This window comes from Chinchilla lanigera, unplaced genomic scaffold (genome assembly GCF_000276665.1).
Source record: "Chinchilla lanigera isolate Chin_1 unplaced genomic scaffold, ChiLan1.0 scaffold00104, whole genome shotgun sequence".
In the NCBI taxonomy this organism is placed as follows: Eukaryota; Metazoa; Chordata; class Mammalia; order Rodentia; family Chinchillidae; genus Chinchilla; species Chinchilla lanigera.
In genome coordinates this window covers 709,546-730,340 of record NW_004955505.1, presented here as the reverse complement: position 1 = coordinate 730,340, position 20,795 = coordinate 709,546, and the positions used below count along the sequence as shown (strand labels likewise).

The 20,795-nt window shown below is 36.7% G+C and overlaps 2 protein-coding genes across 7 annotated transcripts in view; one reads left to right on the top strand and one right to left on the bottom strand.

Moving 5' to 3' along the window:
• The window catches only part of Abcd2 (ATP-binding cassette, sub-family D (ALD), member 2), a 51,903-nt gene extending 39,362 nt beyond the window's left edge, over positions 1-12,541 (bottom strand). Inside the window, exons 1-4 of the mRNA XM_005407101.2 lie at positions 12,441-12,541; positions 7,730-8,960; positions 6,128-6,308; positions 1,304-1,425 (exon numbers count right to left, since the gene is read on the bottom strand). Coding sequence (XP_005407158.1) covers positions 1,304-1,425; positions 6,128-6,308; positions 7,730-8,665 — 1,239 coding nt within the window. The 5' untranslated portion in view covers positions 8,666-8,960; positions 12,441-12,541. The remainder of the gene's footprint in view (positions 1-1,303; positions 1,426-6,127; positions 6,309-7,729; positions 8,961-12,440) is intronic.
• LOC102029312 (chromosome unknown open reading frame, human C12orf40) overlaps positions 1-20,795 on the top strand; it is an 86,759-nt gene that overhangs the window by 33,406 nt on the left and 32,558 nt on the right. For 3 of the 6 annotated variants that reach the window (XM_013505953.1, XM_013505954.1, XM_013505955.1), the window contains one exon: positions 12,335-12,416. Coding sequence is in view for 1 of the 6 variants with exons in the window: in XM_013505952.1 (XP_013361406.1) it covers positions 12,778-12,800 (23 nt within the window). In the remaining 5 variants the exon portion in view is untranslated. Of the gene's footprint in view, positions 1-4,832; positions 5,027-12,330; positions 12,417-12,534; positions 12,801-20,795 lie in introns of those variants that run through there. The other 3 variants (XM_013505956.1, XM_005407103.1, XM_013505952.1) reach the window with 3 other exon arrangements.

Below are 20,795 nucleotides of genomic sequence, written 5' to 3'. Positions count from 1 at the left end.
TTCAATTGGATTGTAAAACACAGAAAATATATTCATCCTGTCTATGGATCAAAATGAAATGTGAATATTTCAGGATATTATTTATCCTTAAGGATCTTTTACTCAAATTTCTGACTTGGCCCTTGTTCATGTGACAAATTTCACTTCCAGAAAGCTAGAAAGTTTGTAAAAATTCAAAGAAATGACAATCCTTTATTCTTGGTTTTTTTCTGTTCAACATAGAAGATTTTAAATTAAAGAAAAGTACTTTTTCCTTATTTATGAAATGAATGTTTCTGAGCCAAACTCATTGCCAAAACTCCTACTGGGCCAGAGAAATATCTGTGCTAGAGGATAGCAGTTTTGAAAGGGAGCTCAGTGAAAAGCTTCAAATCCTCTTGGTACAAATTCAGCTTTATTTCAGGCCAAATTCATACTGCTAAAGAAAAACATTAAACATGTAGGCTTTTTTTTTAAGGTAAGATTATAAAAATGAGATAAATCTCTGCCTTAGCCCATAAGGTGCCTCCTTGGTTCTAACCTTCCACGTGTCCAATTTCAGATAATATTCTGTGGTTTTTCTATGAAGAAAATTCCTTGTTACCAGGGTACTATGAAAGGTGACTCATCTCCTACCCAGACCATTATTCAACAAAAGAAAAGGACAAAAACTGGGAAACTGCTATCAATAAAAAAGGCATGTCACTAAATTATAATGTGTGACACACCAGTTCTGCAAATAGTTAAAGACAGAGAAGGAAAGCCCAAACTCTGCACGGAAGGCAAGAAGAAGATAAAGTAGCAAGAAGCTTTTATATGTGATTGGTGAGACTTCTCCAATGAAGGAGGTGTCACGTTTTGCTAGATACAGAAGAAGTATTCTTAACTAACACTGACCGAACGCTTAATATACATTGTCTTAAGTATTCTATGTTCATTAACTTGCAACAGCCCTACAAAGTTAGTCCTGTCGTTACTGTCATCTTACGGACAAGGAAACGAAGATGCACAAGAACTTGTCCAAGGTCAGATAATTTTAAATGCTGAAACAAGAATGTAAATGTAGGCACTCTGAGTTGAGTTCACAGATGAGAAATTTTTTTACAATTTAAAAACAAATATACTACAGGCAAGAGAAAGAGGAATAATGGAGCGTTTAGCAGCAACACAGCTAGGAGATGCTGTTCATCTTGATTACGCTCAGCAGGTCTGGTACAGAAAAGGTATGTTCCCCAAATTCTAAGTATGTCTGTTAATTTAGATTTTGCTTGATTTCCATATGGCGTATTTTATTTTAATCAAACTGACAAAAAAATGCAAGTACCTCTTTGTATGAAGACATGATCCTTTCAATAGCATCAGCTCCAGAGGCCAATAAATTGCGAGCAGTGGTGAAGGCTTCGGTCCGTTCACTAACCATAGCTTGTTTCTGGCCATCCTCTAGATCTAAAAGCAAATTCCAAAACTACTGAGCTTTTCCGACTAACTTAATGTCTTATGTTATACAAATGCTGTACCACTTGGTAGGGCTATATCCCTCCAGGTTATGTACCCAAAAGAATGAGTGATATATTTGCGCATTCATTGTGGCCCAGTTCACAGTAGCTAAGCTGTGGAAACAGCCTAGACGCTTTTCAGCAGACTAATGGGTAAAGAGAATACGGTGCATATACACACAATGGAATATTAATCAGCTATACAGAAGAATGAAATCAGGTCATTTACAGAAAAACAGAACTGGAGATTGTAATGTTAAGAGAAATAAGCCACAATTATAAAGGTAAATATTGCATATAATCTTTATAAAAGAAACTTGAACACATACAAATGAGCAAACAAATAAAAATAAAGGAAGATGACAGGAAAGTAGACTTTGAGGAGATGGGGAAGGGTATTAAAAGGAGTGGGGAGAAAAGAGATGAGAGTAATGGGGTTGAACATCATGAAGCTGTGTTATATGCCTGTCTCAATTTATCCAAACAGTACTGTTGTTTTACTAACAAGCATCAATTGAAAAAAAGGGAAGTTAAAGATCTGCTCCACGTCACAGCCTAGTAAACAAAACAGCCACGAACTGAACCCCAGATAATTTGACTCCAGGGCCCACAGGGTATGAAAATACTACATATTGATAATTGCTTCCACTTAAATTTTTAAAATTTGCCAAGGACTGTTTCAAAGTAAGAAATTATATATAAGTATATTATATATAATTTCACAATAATTTTTAGTGATATATATTACTATTGTGATTAATAATATACAAAAATAAAGCCTATAAAATTTATGTAATTTTCTCAAGGGTGAGTGACTGCTAAGTAGCAAAATTTGCTTTTTTTTTTTTTGAGACAGGGTCTCATTGTGTAGTCCAGGATGGCTTTGAACTTGCAGCCATCCTCCTGCCTCAGCCTCCCAGGTGCTGGGATTACAGGCATGCACCACCACACCTGGCTTGCTTTTTTCTTTTTCCTTTTTCCTATTTCCTGGTTCCTCTTCATACTACTTTTTCTCCTTTTCTGTTTGCTACTCTCTCAAGTATTCATTTTCCACCTCCCTTTGCCTTAAAATGTACGTATTATGAACTTATGCTCCTCTAACATAAAGAGAAATTTAAGGGATTAAGTATAAATTAAAGTAAAATACTGGATTAGACAATATGGTATGTAATTCCAGGACTTAAGCCTCAAAGATATATTATTTTCTATAAAAAATTATTTTACCCAAGTCAAATATTTTCATATGTCATCATAGGTCAAGTATATTTAAGAACAATATGCATATACTTACAAACATAAAACATATAATAACCTTAGAGAAGCTTCTGAAGCATATTCTCAAATAATATTATCATATGATTTCATTTTTTCTTCTGTAAAACTTTTGCATTGCTCTTCTCTGTATAAATGTTTTTTGAAAAAGCTTTAAGATATACTTTGTTTCACTTACAGCAATTAGGTTACCAAAATTTCCATCTAATATAACATTCCTTTAATAGGGCTTTTTCAGTATTTATTCTTAAGTATCTTATTATATTTTTTAAGTAAACGCAATAGATTCTCCACATTCACTGTTTACTTTTCACGAGTCTCTGTGGGGTTAATTTGCCACCATTAATAGCCACATTTTCTTTGTTCTGTTTTGAATACTCCAGGGTTTTCTATCACAACCAAACACTGCTAACAGAACTACACCATTATAGGATTGCTTCCAATTTACATTATATATATATAAACTTTTTAATGACTTTTTTTTCAATACTGAGGATTGATCTCAGAGCCTTCCTGAGCTATAGTCCAAGACCTTATTTAATTTTCTACTTTGAGAGAGGGTCTTGCTGACATCCTAAATTTCCCAGGCTGGCCTCAGATTTGCCTTCTGCCTCAGCTTCCTGGAGTGCCAGGATTACAGTGTGTGTCACCATATCTGGTTCAGTGGCTATGATGATCATGATCACGACCATCATCATTATTGTTTTCTTGAGACAGGCTCTCACTATGTAGTTCAGGCTGGCTTTGAACTCACTATGGAGCCCAGGTTGGCCTCAAACGTGCAGTGATCCTCTTGCCTCAGCCTCCCCAGTGCTGGGATTACAAGTATGTACCACCACGCCCGGCTTCAATAACTAGTATTTTAATGAATAACATTTTAATGAATATTGTGTCAAATTTCTTAGAGAAACACATCTTAAAACTATAGGCTTTTAAGTGTCTTTTTTACTCTAATACTCTTTTGAAAAGGTATTTATTTCACCATGAAGGGTTTATGTCTAAAGTACTATTACTAACAATACCTTTTCAATATAAACTTTTTAACGGTACTTTTTTGATGAATTTTGGAAATACACAAACAGATGTAATTCAATTTTCCCAGTGGTTTAAATATGCTTCTATTAAAAAGTTTAGTTATGGAGTATGGTTGGTATGTGTACAGTGCTTACATGAAGAAGAACTGACCAATCATAACGTACTAAAATGAACATGTTTTTTGTCTTTTTGAGACAGGGTCTCACTATGCAGTTCAGACTAAGCTTGAGCTCACTTTGTAGCTCAGGTTGCTCTTGAACTTGCAACAATCTTCCTGCCTCAGCCTCCTCATTGCTGGGAATACAGGTGTGCATCACCACATCCGGCACTTAAAATGAACAGTTTTAGATTAAGAATGACTCAAATTTTACAATGCTAAAGCATTGAATTACTGTTTCAAAATATTGAAAAAAACTCTAATTTAACTTGTTTTTATTAGCTTACCCTACACAAATAAATATTAATCACTATAATAACTATAAAAATAGTGTGCGCTCTGTTACATTATTCTTTTTTTTTCAAAGAGACAAAAAGAAAACAATAAAACCATACAGAATTTCATCATTACAGATGATAGGAAATTAACAATGGTTACTATACTGCATATTGTTATCTTCAAAGTAGTTGTTCAGATTACCAGGTACAGGCATGCAAAATTGATCAAACAACATAAGCACTTAACTGTTCCTTTCAATGAACTGATAGAACTTGGTAGTACAATTATCTGAGCTATCTTGTGCATACATTACCTTAGCTATCGTGTGTATACATACATATCTTCTTTTCTTCCCTTCCTTTTTTTCTTTTCCCCTCTTCCAGTTGTTTTTTTGTTTAGGCAGTTTCTTCTCTTGTTTTCTACCTAATAATTGTCACCATACATCAAATACAACATGCTCTGTATTTTATAAACATCATTCTTTAAATCCAAACAATAGTTCTCTGAAGGAGCCTTTCTGATTCTCATTTTACAGCTAAGGAAACTGAGGCTTGGAGAGTTCATTGCTATGACTCAGGGGATCTAAACAGGACGAGCAGCAGCCAAGATCTAAACGGAGCTCTTGCCTGCTACGAAGCCTGTGCTTTTGTCTGGTTCCTTCAACACTGTGCCCAATTCTGCTCAAGCGGCTTTTAAAGAGAGAAGATGATATTTTATTTTGGACCAACAGTGGAAAACACTGCTACTTCATTAGCGATCCTTAGTATCCACCAGGAAAGGGGAACCTCTGGAGATACCAAATCTACAGGTGCTTGGGGGCTGGGGATTTAACTCAGTGGCAAAGAGCCTGCCTGGCAAGTGCAAGGTCATGAGTTCGATTCCTGGTAGGGGAAGAAAAATGAAAAACAAAAACAACAACAACAAAATAAATCTACAGGAGCTCAAGTACCTTATATAAAATGGGGTTGTAGTTACACACAACTTCCGTTCTCTTACATACTTTAAATCATCTCTAGGTATTACTCGTAATACCTAATACAAATATCAATACTGTGGAAGTGGTTATTCTACCATGTCCTTTAGGGAGTAATGACAAGAAAAAAGTACACGTTTGTTAAAGACACATTTTTTTTCCAAATATTTTTGATCTGTGATAGGCTGAATTCTTGGATATGAACCAATGCACATGGAAAGGTGACAGTAATTCCCCTCCACTCCTGCCAATTAAGATCCAAGCTCCTGTCCAATGTTTTAACATTGTTTCCTTTGCTCTTCTTTCTTAGTTATTCCAAAGGATGAAAAATGTTGGTAAAAGCTGCTGCAGCAATGATAGGGTGGAACTGGACAACTATAGCTTGATAACCCCTATAAACCACACCACCAAATCATGCTACATAGGAAGTTATCTATACCACCTACAAGTAGAGGAGACCTCACACCATAGCATTTAAGAACTCTGGAACAACATTCTTGATTGTCTAATGTACTCAACCAACTTTTCAAATCAAAAATTAGGGGAAACTCAGTTATAGAATATTATAGATTAAATGCATGGGACATGAAGAATGAAACACGTTCTTCTTGGTTGTACTTTACACTTTTTCTGGAGGAACTGTTTTGAGGACACATGTAAGCGAGCAAACCATTCTGTATCAGGCAGTACAGTTAAAACTGCTCAAAGCCGAATACTAGAGACACTATCAGAGACCTCTAAACTACTTCAGAATTGGAAAGGTCCTCTGAGTTACTGGTCTCCTTACTGCACACTGCAAAGCCTGTCATTTTTTTTCTGACCACTAAAACTTGAGACACTGGTAACATACAGTTTTACCCACCTAACATTATCACTGACACCTCCACGAGAAACAATACTAGGCACATATTTAATATTAAGCGTAAATGTCATTACCACCATCTGCAAAGCCAGTTGCAGTGATAATAGGTATAGCCACCATAATTAGTCCACAGCCGCTCCAAACATACTTCATCAAGAACTGCTCTATCATGATGTACCACAAGCGTTTGGATAAAATAAGGTTCATCTGATCCGCTAAAGCTTTGTAACTTTTCTGGAGTTGCTTCATTTCTACCTATAGGAGGAAACAGATTAGAATTAATCCAGCATAAGCTATGAATATACCACAGAGGCACGAGGACTTTATATAATTAAATGGATATACTATATTACTTTTACTTAGTATAGTATTATTTACAAGTCTTAACAACCAATAAAGGCAGGTTAATACTATAATTAGTCATTACTTAGTTTTGGTTACACTCACATTATTTGAAATAATTAAGTATAAAATGCATATAAATGGGCTAGAGATATAGCTCAGTGGTACAACACTTGCTTAGCATGCATATATATATAATTTATAGTTATGTTTCAAAATTATAAGACATTAACATTAAATGATATTTTGTAACATGTATAATGTTAGATCCATATTATTATTGATCACATCAAAAATATCTAAAAATAAACATATGACATATATATGATTAAACTTCACTATTCAACATTGAATTTGTCTTTATGGAAGAAACTTACAGCACACCATAATTGACTCTGTTGTATTCAATTATTCAAAAACAATGATAAATCAGCATAATTAACACACCATACGGAGCCCCATTTTCAAGTGGGAGTAGACGTCCTAACTTGTCCAGTTGGTTCTGGTATTATAAAACTCTGATAACTGCTGATGCTTTATAAAGTAAATAATTCTGCTGGATCATAAAAATACCATGTTCGACTTTAGAATGTCTTAATATTTCATTTGCCAACTCATTCCACGTGCATCACCTTCAACGTTTACTTTTAGGCACTACAAGTTTATTTAATTGGGTTAATTTTAATACAACTTAAAATACTCTTCTGGAATTTTCTTTCTCCCATTCATTCACTCTTTTTAGTTTTTTCTTTAAAGCTAAACAAAATTTAATTTCACCTCCTTTTTGTGTCAAAATGTTCATGCTGAATTAAGGGTAATGGAAATGTCATTTTGTGAGACAGTCTCCTATAATTCTTAGAAGAGGGCATTACTGATCAGACATGAAAAGCATGGAGTTTTCCCCCTCGTGAACAGCAAAGAAACAACAAATATCCTCCTATATTTTCTGTCTCAATAGGAAGGTGTTTATTCTTAGTTTCCAAATACATATTTTCTCCATGTTCTAGGACCATCTACTGCGTAGGATTTAAATTTTAAGAAAATACTTTCAGATAATTTTGATTGTATTTGAGTGATTGAGTCTATGTAGATTGTTTCTTGGAGTGCTGGAATTTTATTCTGATGAAACCTTAGTAAAATCTGCACTTATAATTCTTTAACAACTTATGATTTAAAAGGGCAATGAAGTACCTATTTATACAAGGTTAGATATCAGAGGAACGCAAAATGCTACGCAAGTGGGTCCGTTAACAGTACAGCAGATGGTATGGCATCTAGCGCTACAGTGGCTAAACAGTCTCACATTTCACTCATCACTGTAATTTCCATCTTACCTTATGTCCTCTGTAAAACGCAATTTCTTCCACATTGGCTATGATTCTGGAGTGTACGTATCGCAAGTAGCCTTTTCTATGAGCTTCCTCAGCCACCAATTTACCAAATTTGGGAGAGCAGGCTTTCAACACTTTAGCCGTGGCATAGATCACAAGTCCTGCTAGCAGGGTAGGCCCAGTGGGGCTTGCACCTCTGGAGGTAGCAGTCTGGATGAGTGTGTAGGAGGTTAGAATTACATCTAAAATAGGTTTGGTCAGGTTGGAATACAAATGAGCCACGGACTGGGAGAACATCATGATATCCTCGGTAAGAGACTGGTCAGGGTTTGCCAGCCTTCCATCCATATTGCTCACCTTATAATAAGTCTGATTTGTAAAATAGGTTTTATAAGCGTAGTCTACAAGGCGAGTTCTGAAGGCCAAAGCCAGCTTGCACTCCAGGTACCTTATTGCACTGTTGACGAAGGTGGCGGGGATGGCAATCATAAGCCACTTGACTATTTTGAAGATGAAAGTCCGAGGCTTCTTTTCCACAATGCTTTTCACGATTTTCCCATCCAGACCTGCCACATAGATAGACAGAAAGGTCCTTGAGATGAGGGCCACTGAGTGGAGGCAGAGCCACCCCGTTTCAGTGGTCACAAGTTTTGGAAAAAGAATTTTCCGAAGTTCCAGTAGCTGTTGGAAAAAATCTGCATTCACTCCCGGAGAAGGGTTTTTACAAACGGTCTCGGTGCAATGCAGTACTTCTCTGTGCTCTGCAGCCCGGCAAGCTTCTTTTTTCTTCCCTTGGCCAGACTGCTTCAAACGCTTGCCAATGATGGGATAGAGGGTTTTCAGAGCATATGCCGCAGCCACCAGGCAGGCAGCCCTCTTAGCAATACCCGATCTGGTCCATTTCACTCGATCAGAGGCTGCGTTCAGCATATGTATCATTTTCCCAGTTACTCAAACCAGCTTCAAAAAGAACTCGTTTTAAAAGAACAGCTCCATGGGAACCCTCAGCAAATGTTTCAGAAAGTGCCACAGCATCTCAAAGCTTTCAGTGTTTCTCCTCTACCGTCTGATTATTTTGTTCTGCTGTGACAGATGCGGCAGGGCTCAGACTCCGCTGCACGGAGGGAGGATGATTTCCTTAGAAGCTCTAGCGGCGCCAGGCTCCTCCCTCGCTGGCCCTTCATTGGCTGTGAGGACAGTGAGACCTTGGAATCCTTGCTGCTTCCCTTTGAACCTTGAAAATGAGGAGCGAGCAAAAGGAATTACATCCTTAAACAGGAGTTCAGAGAGTCAAATGTCTATTTTTGGAGAGGTCGAATCGGGCCAGCTGCTGGTGAACAAAACCTGCCCTAGCTACTGAGCATGCTCAGCGTCACTTGGAAACCTGCACGAGTTTCAGAATATACATCCCCTCTCCACGGAATTTTCTGTAGATACTACAAGGGGAAGACAAGCAGAAAGGAAGATCTGCAAGAGCTGTAATGAGACTAAGGAAAAGAAATCAGGGAGGTAAAGGAGGATGGACAAGACGACTGATGTAAAGCAAACAGGAAAAGGGGTCAGGGAAGAAACTGACATGGGGTAGGGGCACTGCAGAAAGCAAAGTAGCAAACCCTAAACACTGGGATCTCCTCTCCTCTCCTCTCCTCTCCTCTCCTCTCCTCTCCTCTCCTTTCCTTTCCTTTCCTGTTTTGTTTATGATTTTACATACGGCCCCAGAACATATAAGTTGTAACAGAGGGTGTTCCTTGTATGTAAATAAATAGGTGAGAAGTTGTCCACAGTACAGAAAATAATTCCTTATTGCACCTGTAGCCCTTCTCCCTTTTCCTACTGTAGCCTTACACTCACTTCTTATAATAAAAACCTCCCAGCTCTGCATCTGTTGTTTTCAGTAACACAGCACGGATGCACTCCTATTTGTTTATCAGGTGACTAGTAAATGAACGAGACCAGTGTTTCACTTCCACACTCCCTTGTGCTTTTACACGGAGTTATACAGCCCTAAAATCAAAATGTAACCATTTGGGTGTACGAGAGGAGTTGGACAATGAAGGACAAAAAGCTTTTTGAGGTCCTTACTCGTTGTCTTTTACAAAAATTTTACTGGAACACAGTCACATTTATTTCTCTTGTCTATGGCTTCTTTCATGCCATAGCAGCAGAGTAGAGCCGCTCCAACAGACACTAAAATATTTACTATCTAGCCCTTAGGGAAGTTTGCAAACCTCAGCACTAGAATACAAAGCCTGCCCAATGTTGAATGACCTTAATTATTCAGTTTATTGCGAAGAAAGTACCATGTTCTCTTTGATAAGTACAGATATTCTTAAACTCACTGCATGTTTCTTCATTTGTTTACATTCAGTTTAGCAGACTACTGTCTGAGTGACAAATTCACACAAGGTTGATATCTGGCCATATCATATTTTTATCATTGCATCAAGACTTTCTGTGTGTAAGGATCATAATAGGGTCACAGTGGTTATTGTCAAAACATTTTACTTCTCAGATCAAGCTTTTAGTACAAGCGATATAAGACAGCTTACATTGGTACATCTTAATCACTATGTCACATCTCCTGTCAGCTAAACACTATAGCAGGACAGCTTAGGGGCCAGAGTTAGCCTAACTGGGGTGACGTCAGGATGTTCAGGCAGAACATGGTACACAGAAGGATACCTGCATTAGACAGCAGCTGGCATCCAAGACAAGTGGCTTGCATTACTGGCAAACAACCAGGGCAGCCCCATCAGGGGAAAAGCAGGGGAGTGGAGAATCTACAGGCAAAAAACACTCAAGATCCAAACAGGTCAGCACTGAACTATAGGTAGGCCAGTTTACCAACTTGTAATAAGACTAGGGTGAGGAAGCAGATTCTAGCTCAATATTTCAGCTGTCACACATAACTACCCGATACAGTACTTGTTTCTAAAACATGTCTTTTCTTAGAAGGAAAACCAAGTAAACATCTTGTCAAAACATGTGTCTCGTATATTAATGTTTTCTAAGTCTAGTTTCCCACTTCTATTGCCTCCCTGGGAGTAGGAGGAAAGCAATGACTAGTCAGGGACAAGAGCTGGTTCCATTCAGCTCTCAGTTCTTGACTCCTCAACAAACTGGTCAGCCTCTCCTTTATGTTGAAAGTAAGAGAGGCTGACACACAGGGTTTAGTTACTGAAAACCAACAGCCACTCATGCCATGCAGAGGTCTAATTTACTCTGACATGCTGAATTCACTTGGTCTAATTCAATTATAGATATATGAGAGTAAATTTTTGTTATAAAAATTAGGATTTATATTAAACAAGATGTCTACCCTGGGACACAATTCTATTTTTAAGTGGTATGTCCCAGTGACTTAAGGGAAAATGTGTTATACCATGAATTCACAGGTTATACACTGGAAAAAAAAAATCATAGGAACTGAAAAAGATTTTACTTTGTGTATTTATTTGGGACAAGAGTTCTAGTTTTTAACTAATATATGAGGTGTAATCAAAAGTACAGTTGTTTAAATTTTTTAAAATTATGCTAAAAATCACATTGTCATTAATCTACCTGAAAATACTCCCCCTTGCTTTGAACACAGTTATTCCATCATTTTTGCCACTTCAAAGCACTTCTGGAAGTTCTCTTTTCAGAGTGTCTTTAGTTGTGCTGTTGTGGGTGCCATGATGCTTTGAACTGACCCAAAAAGTTTAGCTTTCACAGTCATTTTGACCTTAGGGAAGAGCCAGAAGTCACATGGTATGTTTTTATGAGCCGGCCTTTCCTTTAGGTGGTATCTGGCAGTAATATACACTGTATTTTTGATCACATTTCATCGCACCTGAGCCGTATCCTACTGTCTCTCTTGGGATGGGAATCTCCTGGGTTGATTACATAGTTTTTGCATGAATATGGAAAGTATCATAGAACAGCACAGTTCTAGTTGCACTTAAAACCATACAAATTGTTGTTTTAAAAAGGGAAGTATAGTACTTTTTACTTGAATAACTACATTAAAGAAAATATACTATGTATTTTATCATATAAAGCATGACAGGTTGATGACTTTGTTCTATGCAACCTATTCGTTTCTAATGACATTAACGTCTTCAAAAAAAGGACTTCCAAAACTGCTTCAAAAAGAAGCAAGAACAATGGACTAAGTGTGTTTGAAGCAAGGGGTAATACTTTGAGGGAAATTAATCGCTATGCGTTTTACCGTAATCAAATTTTTAAAAACAAACATTTACTGTATTTTTCTGTCACATTAGAACAGTTTGCAAGAAAAATGCTTTGTGATACAAACATAACACAAAATGAACAGTAAAATCCAATTCTTGTTTCAGGATTACTTTTTATCTAGTAAGGAGTTTAAAGTCTTTGGGCCTTCAGAGGTGTATCAAATTTTGATCTGAGCTGTCTCAGAAATTCATATGAACAAAATACACAGTAAATGGCTCCAGTGCTATGTTTCTTTTAACAAGTGTTTCACTAAATATTAAAACCGCATATTAAGAATACGTAAAGAATTAGTAATAACACATGGTAACGGACACATAACTTTTAGAGTTAGAGATCTGTAACTTTGTCCATGCTTCTTGTTCTTTTCCAAGTCAGCTCCGCCTTGAAACAGACAACAGAGGCCAGAACAGCATCACGGTGATGATGGTTTGAAACGCTATGGCTGGGGCCACATCAGGTATGTCCATGTGTTTAAATGTACCTTAGAGGGGTTTCGAAGCCGTGATGAGCGGGATTCAAGCCAGACTGCAGCCTTACTGCTTCCCCCACTTCTGTCAGGACACTGCCAGCAGCTGTAGAGGCCCTGCGCAGAACGTTCTCGAAGCCCAAGACCGGAAGGAGTCGCTTCCGGTGCGCAGTGGCTGTCGGGAAGGAGTGCGCGCCTCGGGTCGTAGAGCGGCGCGCAAAGCCTATTGGGAGGTTGCGCCTCTAGCGGAGGGTCTGGGGGATTGCTGAAGCAGCAGCGCGGCCCAGACCCTAGACGTTTGAGCTCCACCTATTGGGGTGTTAGTGGCGTCTCCGTGGGAAGCTTTGGAGAGATGAACTGGGTCGGGGGGTCACGGTAAGTATCGCTCTGGAGCTGGACACGCCAATTCTCGCGTTCCGGGAGGTTCGTTCCCATAGTGACGCCCCTTTCCTAGGCCCGGGCAGGAAGCTGCCACTTGCCCTTGTCCGCACTAGGTGAGCTTGTCGCACCATCGCCAGTTTGACCCCACCGCCTTTGCCACCGTTTCTTCTGCTGTGCGTGAGGTTGCCTACTGCTCTTCCTGCCCTCTCTGCAGCCGTTCGTGCTTCTCTGAAGAGCCCGCCCAGCGCCTGAGCCCCATCCTACTGCCTTTCTTGGGAGGCGTTCTTTGGGGTTGATTGTATGTTCTGTGCTTGAATTTGGTAGCAATCTCTCTTTTTTTTTTTTAGGTCTTGGAAATCGAACACAGAAATCGAACTCGGGAATCAAACTGAGGACCTTGCTTTTGCCAGGCAGACACTTGTGCTGCTGAGCTATATCCCCAGCCCCTAAATTTGGAAAGTATTAAATAGCACAGTCCATATTGCACTTAAGTATATGGCTGTGCAGCAGTATCACATTCCAAATTAGTGTTTTAACAAGGCACGTGTAGTGAGTACTTTTTGCTTGAATAGCTATCTTAAAATTTACCATTTATTTTGTATTAAGGATTTATCGCATATAGCATGATAGGTTGATGATTTAGGGTGGTTTTTTTTGTTTTGTTTTGTTTTTTTGGCTTTTTGAGACAGGGTCTCGGTATGCAGTTCAGGCTGGCCTTGAGCTCACTTTGTAGCTCAGGCTGGCCTTGAACTCACAACGATCCTCCTGCCTCAGCCTCCCGAGTGCTGGGATTACAGGCTTGAGCCATCATGCCCTGCGATTTAGTTTTATATAACTTACCATTCCTACTGACATTAGAGTTCCCCGTGGTGAAAATCATGTAGGCCCAGAGTTTCACTGTGATGAAAAGCATTGCAAAAGGGCTGGGGATATAGCTCAGTGGCATAAGCACCTTCCTGGCAAGCACAAGGTCCTGAGTTTGATTCCCGGTACCAAAAAAAAAAAAAAAAAAGAAAAAAAAGTAAAAAGAAAAGCGTTGCAAGAGAATTGTTTTGATGGAAATACATAGCCATTGGGTAATTCTGTGGTTACAAGTTGACCTAAGACAGTACTGGCATAGTTAGAATATAACACTTAAATTTAAAAAATGTTTAAGAGGAACATGGCTTTTGTGTCCATCAAGTATTGTAACCATACCTGATAACCTTAGCATAAGCATTTACTGTATCCTATTGAATATATTAACGTTGTACTTTAGAAATTTAACGGAATTAATTATTGTGATTGTTCTCACCGCACATTTGCATTTTGGAGAACAGTAAAAATTCACTTAGAGCCTTCAGCAGGATTTAGTTGATACATGATTCCAATATGATGATTGAATTTGATATTTTAACATAAATATTAAATAAGACCAAATGAAACAATTTTATAAAGACTTAAGCACTATTAAAATGTAGGTGCTGCTTTTATGCTATTATATATGACAAACTTCTCCGGCTATCCCGAGAATAATTTTTGGAGGGTGCAAAAGTGATGATATGTAGGAAATGTATTCCAGAATTTTCTTGAAATGAGGTCCTGCTGCAGCTGGAGGTTTTACCTACTAGGCAGCTGAAGAAACTACAGAATAGATGCACATGTTACAACTCCCCAGGGCAAGAATTTTACTCAGATTAGGGGAAAATCTATTTTTAAATGTAATCAAACATAGATACATTATAAAATGAAATGTAAAATCCTGTGAAATGTTGAAAACTGTGTAGTTCCAAGTGAAACTTCCTTGAGAGGATGGTCTCCTTAGGGTTGAGAGGATGGTCTCCTTATCAGCTCCATGCTGATAATGAAAAACTCAGTGCCTCCCCTTTACTATCAGAGTAGGCAAGAATAGGCAAGGTCAGTTGATCTTGGCTGTCTAATATGTAAAAGACCTCAGTCTGCAGCAGTGCTTTGTTAACCACTACCAGGTGATTCAAGTTACTATAGAATTTTTAATCCTTATCTGATTGCATCTGGAGTACCTGTCTACTCTCCATTACTATTTTTGATGGAGAGCCTATTTTTAATTGGTTAATTTTATATTTTGTATTAGAATGAATTTGAAGATTCCTGCACTTTTATATTAACTTTGGAGAAAAATTTACAAGATCAGGCTACTTATTTGTTAAATTCTACTATGTAAAAATAAGGAAGATACTCTTAAGTTGTTGGTGAACCTATGACATGCATGCCTTAGTAGGCTGTTTGTATGATTGAAAGCACCATCACTGCTCTAAGTGATTTGGCTTCGAGAGTACTTGTGAAGATAATTGGGCTAAATAAAAACAGAATGGAGAGGAGGGGTTAGGGGGTAAAGGTTGATTAATGGATACAAAGTTACAGTTATATAAAAGTAAAAAGTTTTCGTGTACTATTGAACAGAAAGCTGATAGTGGATAAAGATAATGTACTGCATATCTCCAAAAGCTAGAAGGAAGCATTTTGAACGTTTTGAGTGGTTTCATTGTAAATTATAAATGTTTAAGAAATACATCTTTAACCTGACTTAAAAATATAACATACACATACCAAAATATCATATGATACTCCATAAATATGTACAATTCTTATGTTTTTATGTATCAGCTTTAACAATTAAAAACAAAACGTCTGACAAAGTTTGCTGAGCTCACCAGGTACTTCATTATCTGTTAAGAGAGTATTTTATCAAGTAACAATAATGCGCTTTATGCAGAAGTCTTGATTGATGTTTTGCCTTAAATTTATTAACCAAATACAATTTTGAATAAGATTACAGGCAATTTTATAAAGGAAATAGAATGTATTCATATTGAAAAAAGTACTTTGGGGCTGGGGATTTAGCTCAGCGGCAAAAGCGCTTGACTGGCAAGTGCAAGGTCGTGAGTTTGGTTCCTGGTACCGGAGAAAAACCAAAAAAAAAAAAAAAAGAAAAAAAAGAAAAAAGTACTTTTTTCTGAAAACAGCAAGTAACACAGTATTAGAGAAAAATGCAGCTTGTTTATATTAATAAATGCAAAATACAATTTTTCAACTTACAGTCTTTGCTTAGCTTTCTGATAATGATCGATATAATGAATATTTTTGCTTTACTATCTTGGAGATATATGTATCTGTATAAAATTGTAATGTGTTGTAATTAAATTTATTTTTGAGAATACTTTTATATAGAATATTTTAGAGATTTGACAACCAATATCAATATGTTGATACATAAATAAAATTTTATTGTGTGTATATACATATGTATATATACCTGGATATATATACACATGCCTATATAATTTTAGTGATATTATTAGCTTTCCTTTTACTCTCAAATATCCGATTTGGACAGTAAATGAAAAAACTCTGGTATTTCTAGACATAAGGAGCATTGAATAAATGTTACTTATTTTTAGGTAACAATACTATAGTTAGAATGCTAAGGTTAACCCAATTGGTTGGATGGAATTATTTGGAAGTTTTTTGAGTTTTGGTAATAAAGATCCTTTGGACATGTGATATGCTTGGTATATAGTCAGTAGTCAGTAATCGTTAGCTGCTAAAACTAATATATTTATTACTACTGAGTAATAATACTCAGTAGTAATAATACTTAGTAGTAATTACTATTACTTAGTATTGTGGCTAAAACATAAATATTCTTGACACATTTCAGGATATGATCACACTGTCATCATCATTACTAGTAAAATGTTTCTTTTAATAGGAACAAACTAATAAGACTTACTAGTTACTTCTTTAACCTTAACTGTAAATTTTGTCCAGTTCATTTTCTACCCTTATTTCTTTAATATTTTAAAATATTTAGAATTCTGAGGGTTTTGTAACTGTATCTTATTAAAATTGAAATCCATAGCTATCTGTGAAATTGGAATGTTTGTATGGAAAATGTACATTTTTAACTATAAAATGAATTGCTAAATTGCATCTAAGTACTACATTATTAAATTTAATGGAAATATATTAAATTTTCTGAGAATATATCTAAATTTTAGAAACAGTATTAGTGGAACTATGAATAAATTCATTTTCTTCCTGGTTTAAAGGTATATGAACAGCCTGAAATATACTTCTGTCTTGGAGTGTCATTATAATTTCTAAAATCTCTTCTAGTATATGATTTAGATTGTTCATGTTTAGGAGTATAGCCTGTAACTGTGGAGTAATATTTTCTGTGTGAAAATACTAATTTAGTCCTTAGAACTTAATTAGGCTCTGTGATTTTGAGTGTCACATAAATTTCTGCTATGTTTCATAGATTTTAAAATTCTTTTTTTGTAATTTGTACATCTCTAAAATCCTTCCTCATGTATTACGCGAGAAATGCTTTTGAAAGACAACATTCTAACATACATCGTTACTATTCCTAACACATCAGGTTGACCTCCTTTAGTTTTTTGGAAAACCAATGTAAGTACTTTTTCTAGGCTAGTTACTGTCTTGAATCTTAATAAGTCTACTAGCTAGTAATGTTACATTTTGATATTTCATGCTAATATTAACTTTAAGGTGACAAAAAGCATGAAATATTGTTTTTCATTTTCTATTCATTGATCCATTAGCTTTCTTTACGTTTTACAATTATGCTTAGATATTAGTACAAGATCCTAACATTCTGAAGCAGTTTCTTTACATAGCATCATGACTCCTAGGAAAATAAATTAATCAGTGAACAAACAAAACAAAGAAGAAAAGGAAACTAAAAGAACAATTTCAGACTGATAATGTAATACATTTATGAGTATGACACCCATAATGTTTAATTCCTACATAGTTTCATTAACTCCTGTATAGTTCTGTAGAATTACACATTAGTGTTTCTTTGACAACCTTGTTTTTATGTCTTTTTTTCTTATTTAAACAGTATTTATCATTTTCCTTTAAATCTTATTAGAAAGAATATCAAAGGGTAGGAACTCCTGATGAATTCTGTAGTCAGCATGGTTTTCCTTTCCAGTCTCCTGTTTTCTTTCTCCTCTCTTCTCTTCCTTCTTTCGCTCCCTTTAACTCTTTTGCATTTCTCTCATTTTCTTATTTTTCTTTCTTAGCAAAGAATAATGTAGTGAATATCTTTATTCTTCCTACTAGAGTGAGTAACTTACAGTGTTCTGTGAATAACTATGAACAAGTATGGCCTATTGATTTTCTTTTAAATGTGTAGGTACAATGGCAGTTTGTGTTGTTCATTCAAGCGTTCGTTGAATGAGATGGTTGCAGTGTATTTCTTTAAAAATTCTGTGTTCCAGAATAACATAGTAATTACCATTAAAACAATGAGCCTCATTCCTATCTTGTGTCTCACCTCTCAATTTCTGGTAATTCTCCTTTTAGGACAAAATTAGAGCAACACTGGTAAAAGTTATTTTTGTAAAGCATATATAACTCTCAGGAATAAATTGGCTTTTAAATGGAATCTTGAAGGAATTGAAAGTTTTGAATATAAAAATATAGTGGGAAAAATTCCCCTACTAAGGAGAGAAGTGCTGTGAATATATTTTGCTTTGATTGGGTATGTGAATTCTTGAAGTAGAACAGTAAACAAAGGTGCAAGTTAAATTGGGACCATGCTAGGGGAAAGCGTGGCCTGATGTGATAATCAGAGCTGTGTTTTAGGCCGCTTGCCTGTTTAGTAAAGTGTGTTGGAAAATAGTTACATGAAATCAAAGACATACTTTAAAATTAATAAATCAAAGAAATACATTAGAACTTAAAACATGGCTACATATTTAATACTAGAGTAGTCAGTGTAGACTGGTTTTAGTGAATACCTTCTGGGAAATCATTTGCAAGTCCTTTTGATTATGTGCAAATTTTGTGGTGTGATTTATTTTTATCACATATGAAATTGCAGATAGTTTCCCGCACTTTTTAGTGAGTCATTACTATTTTATTTTTGTAAGAAAATCATATAAAGCAACTTTCAGGAATTTTCTTATTATCATCTACTTTAACTTGATTAAAGTTAAAGTAGTGTGAGCTCTTAGAAGACATTTGTAAAGCAGTGTGAGCTCTTAAAGAGTCTGAGCTCTTTAGAAGACATTTGTAATCTTTAGCAGCCTAGCACTGAGCTCTGTGTCTGTCACAGAGACTTCAAAAAGAGGAAACAGCAACCTCAAATTGGCCCAATGAGGGGCTGGGGATTTAGCTCAGCGGCAAAAGCGCCTGCCTGGCAAGCGCAAGGTCGTGAGTTCGATTCCCGGTACCGGAGAAAAACCAAAAAAAAAAAAAAAATTGGCCCAATGAACAGGTTTTATTTTTCAATACTGGGTGTTGAACCTAGCACCTTCGCACAGATCTACCTCTCTTCACCAAAATTTTTGTTTTTTGTTCTGAGGTAGGATCTAAGTTAGCTCTACTTGAACTGTGATCTTCCTGCGTGAGCCTTCTAGAGCACAAGAATTACAGGCATCTACCGGTTTGGAGCAGGTTCTTGACTCATGTTACAGAAATAGAATTGCAGGATGTATCAGTGTGAAACACTGATAGGTTTATCTACAGCTAGAAGAACTGAAAGGAACACTCTCTGATGCAGGGGTTCAGAGTAGCCTGCTCAAAAAATCATGAGGCCAGCTTTGAAGGCGAAGTTGGTATGGGGCAGGATTGGTTGGTCATTATCTCAGTGCCATGGTTCTCTGGAATCCTTACAGCTTCAAAGACAGTGTGGTTCCCATGAGATTACTGCTTGTTCTTGAGTGTGAGCACATCATCAGGTGGTGTTCCAGGTTCTGCTTTTTTTGAGACGATTGCAGGTTTAGAGACTTCTAGGTGTCTCAGGGAAAGGAGGTGATGGGGAAGGGACCTGGAACTGGATGTTGGACAGCTGATAATGAGATGTTCCTGTGGATCCTGAAAACTAGTTGTTCATATCATAGTATACTCAGACTTGAAAGTAGATGAGAGAATCAGGAGTTGGTAACTGTAGAGCAGCCATGGGCAGAATGCACTGTCCAGGCGTGGCGATGGTGCAGGCCGTGGTACCCAGCGTTCAGTAGTAGCAGCAGTGGTGTCCTTACGAGGCCAGTTGTTCATGCTTTGGCGTGATCCTGCAGCTGAGGAGACTACCTTGTTCATGCTCTTTGCAAAATCTGGTTCCTCAGGCTTCTCATGAGATTTGTTGACTACGCAGTTTCCTTTTAATAAGTATTTATTTTTTGTTTGAATCAGTCAAATATGCTTTTGTTTGTAACTAAGAATTTTAATGCAATCGTCTCTAATACATGTAATTACAAGTCACTATATTTTTGTTTTTGTTTTTTTTTTTTGGTTTTTCTTGGTTTTTCTCCGGTACTGGGAACTGAACTCACGACCTTGCGCTAGCCAGGCAGGCGCTTTGCCGCTGAGCTAAATCCCTAGCCCCACAAGTCACTATATTGAGTAAAGAGTTAGAGTATATGGATATACAGTACTTTAATAACAGAGATAGCCTTAATAATTCAAAATGTTCTCAAATTGACCTTTGACATATATGTCAGACTCCTTTTTCACTTTCACTGTGGTCAAGTTATTAGTAGGCTGATCTAGATATTATTGGGCTCAAATCCATAAATTTTTTCTCGGGTCCATAGGGATAGGCATTATGTAGTATGCAGAATTTGGTAGAAACTATAAGTGTCCTAAATAATGGAACACCAGTCTGGACAAAGCTGATGTAGGTATACATGAAGAACATTTTCAGAATTTGACTTGTCCCAATTTTATTGAGCTCTGTAACATGGAACTAATTATGCAGCAAAAAATAATGGAGAATAAACTGATCTCTAAAATGTGCCCTAGTACTTGGTGAGTTAAGGCAATATAATTTCCTTCCATCTTCATTGGTTAAGTTGGAATGGCAGCAGTGTATTTATGATGCTGTTAGAGCATAAAATGAAGGGTTTTTTTGGGTCAATAAGTGCAAAATGAATAACTAATACATAACTAATAGAAAATACATTAAGTGACAAGTTTGGTAAGTGAAGGAGTCTG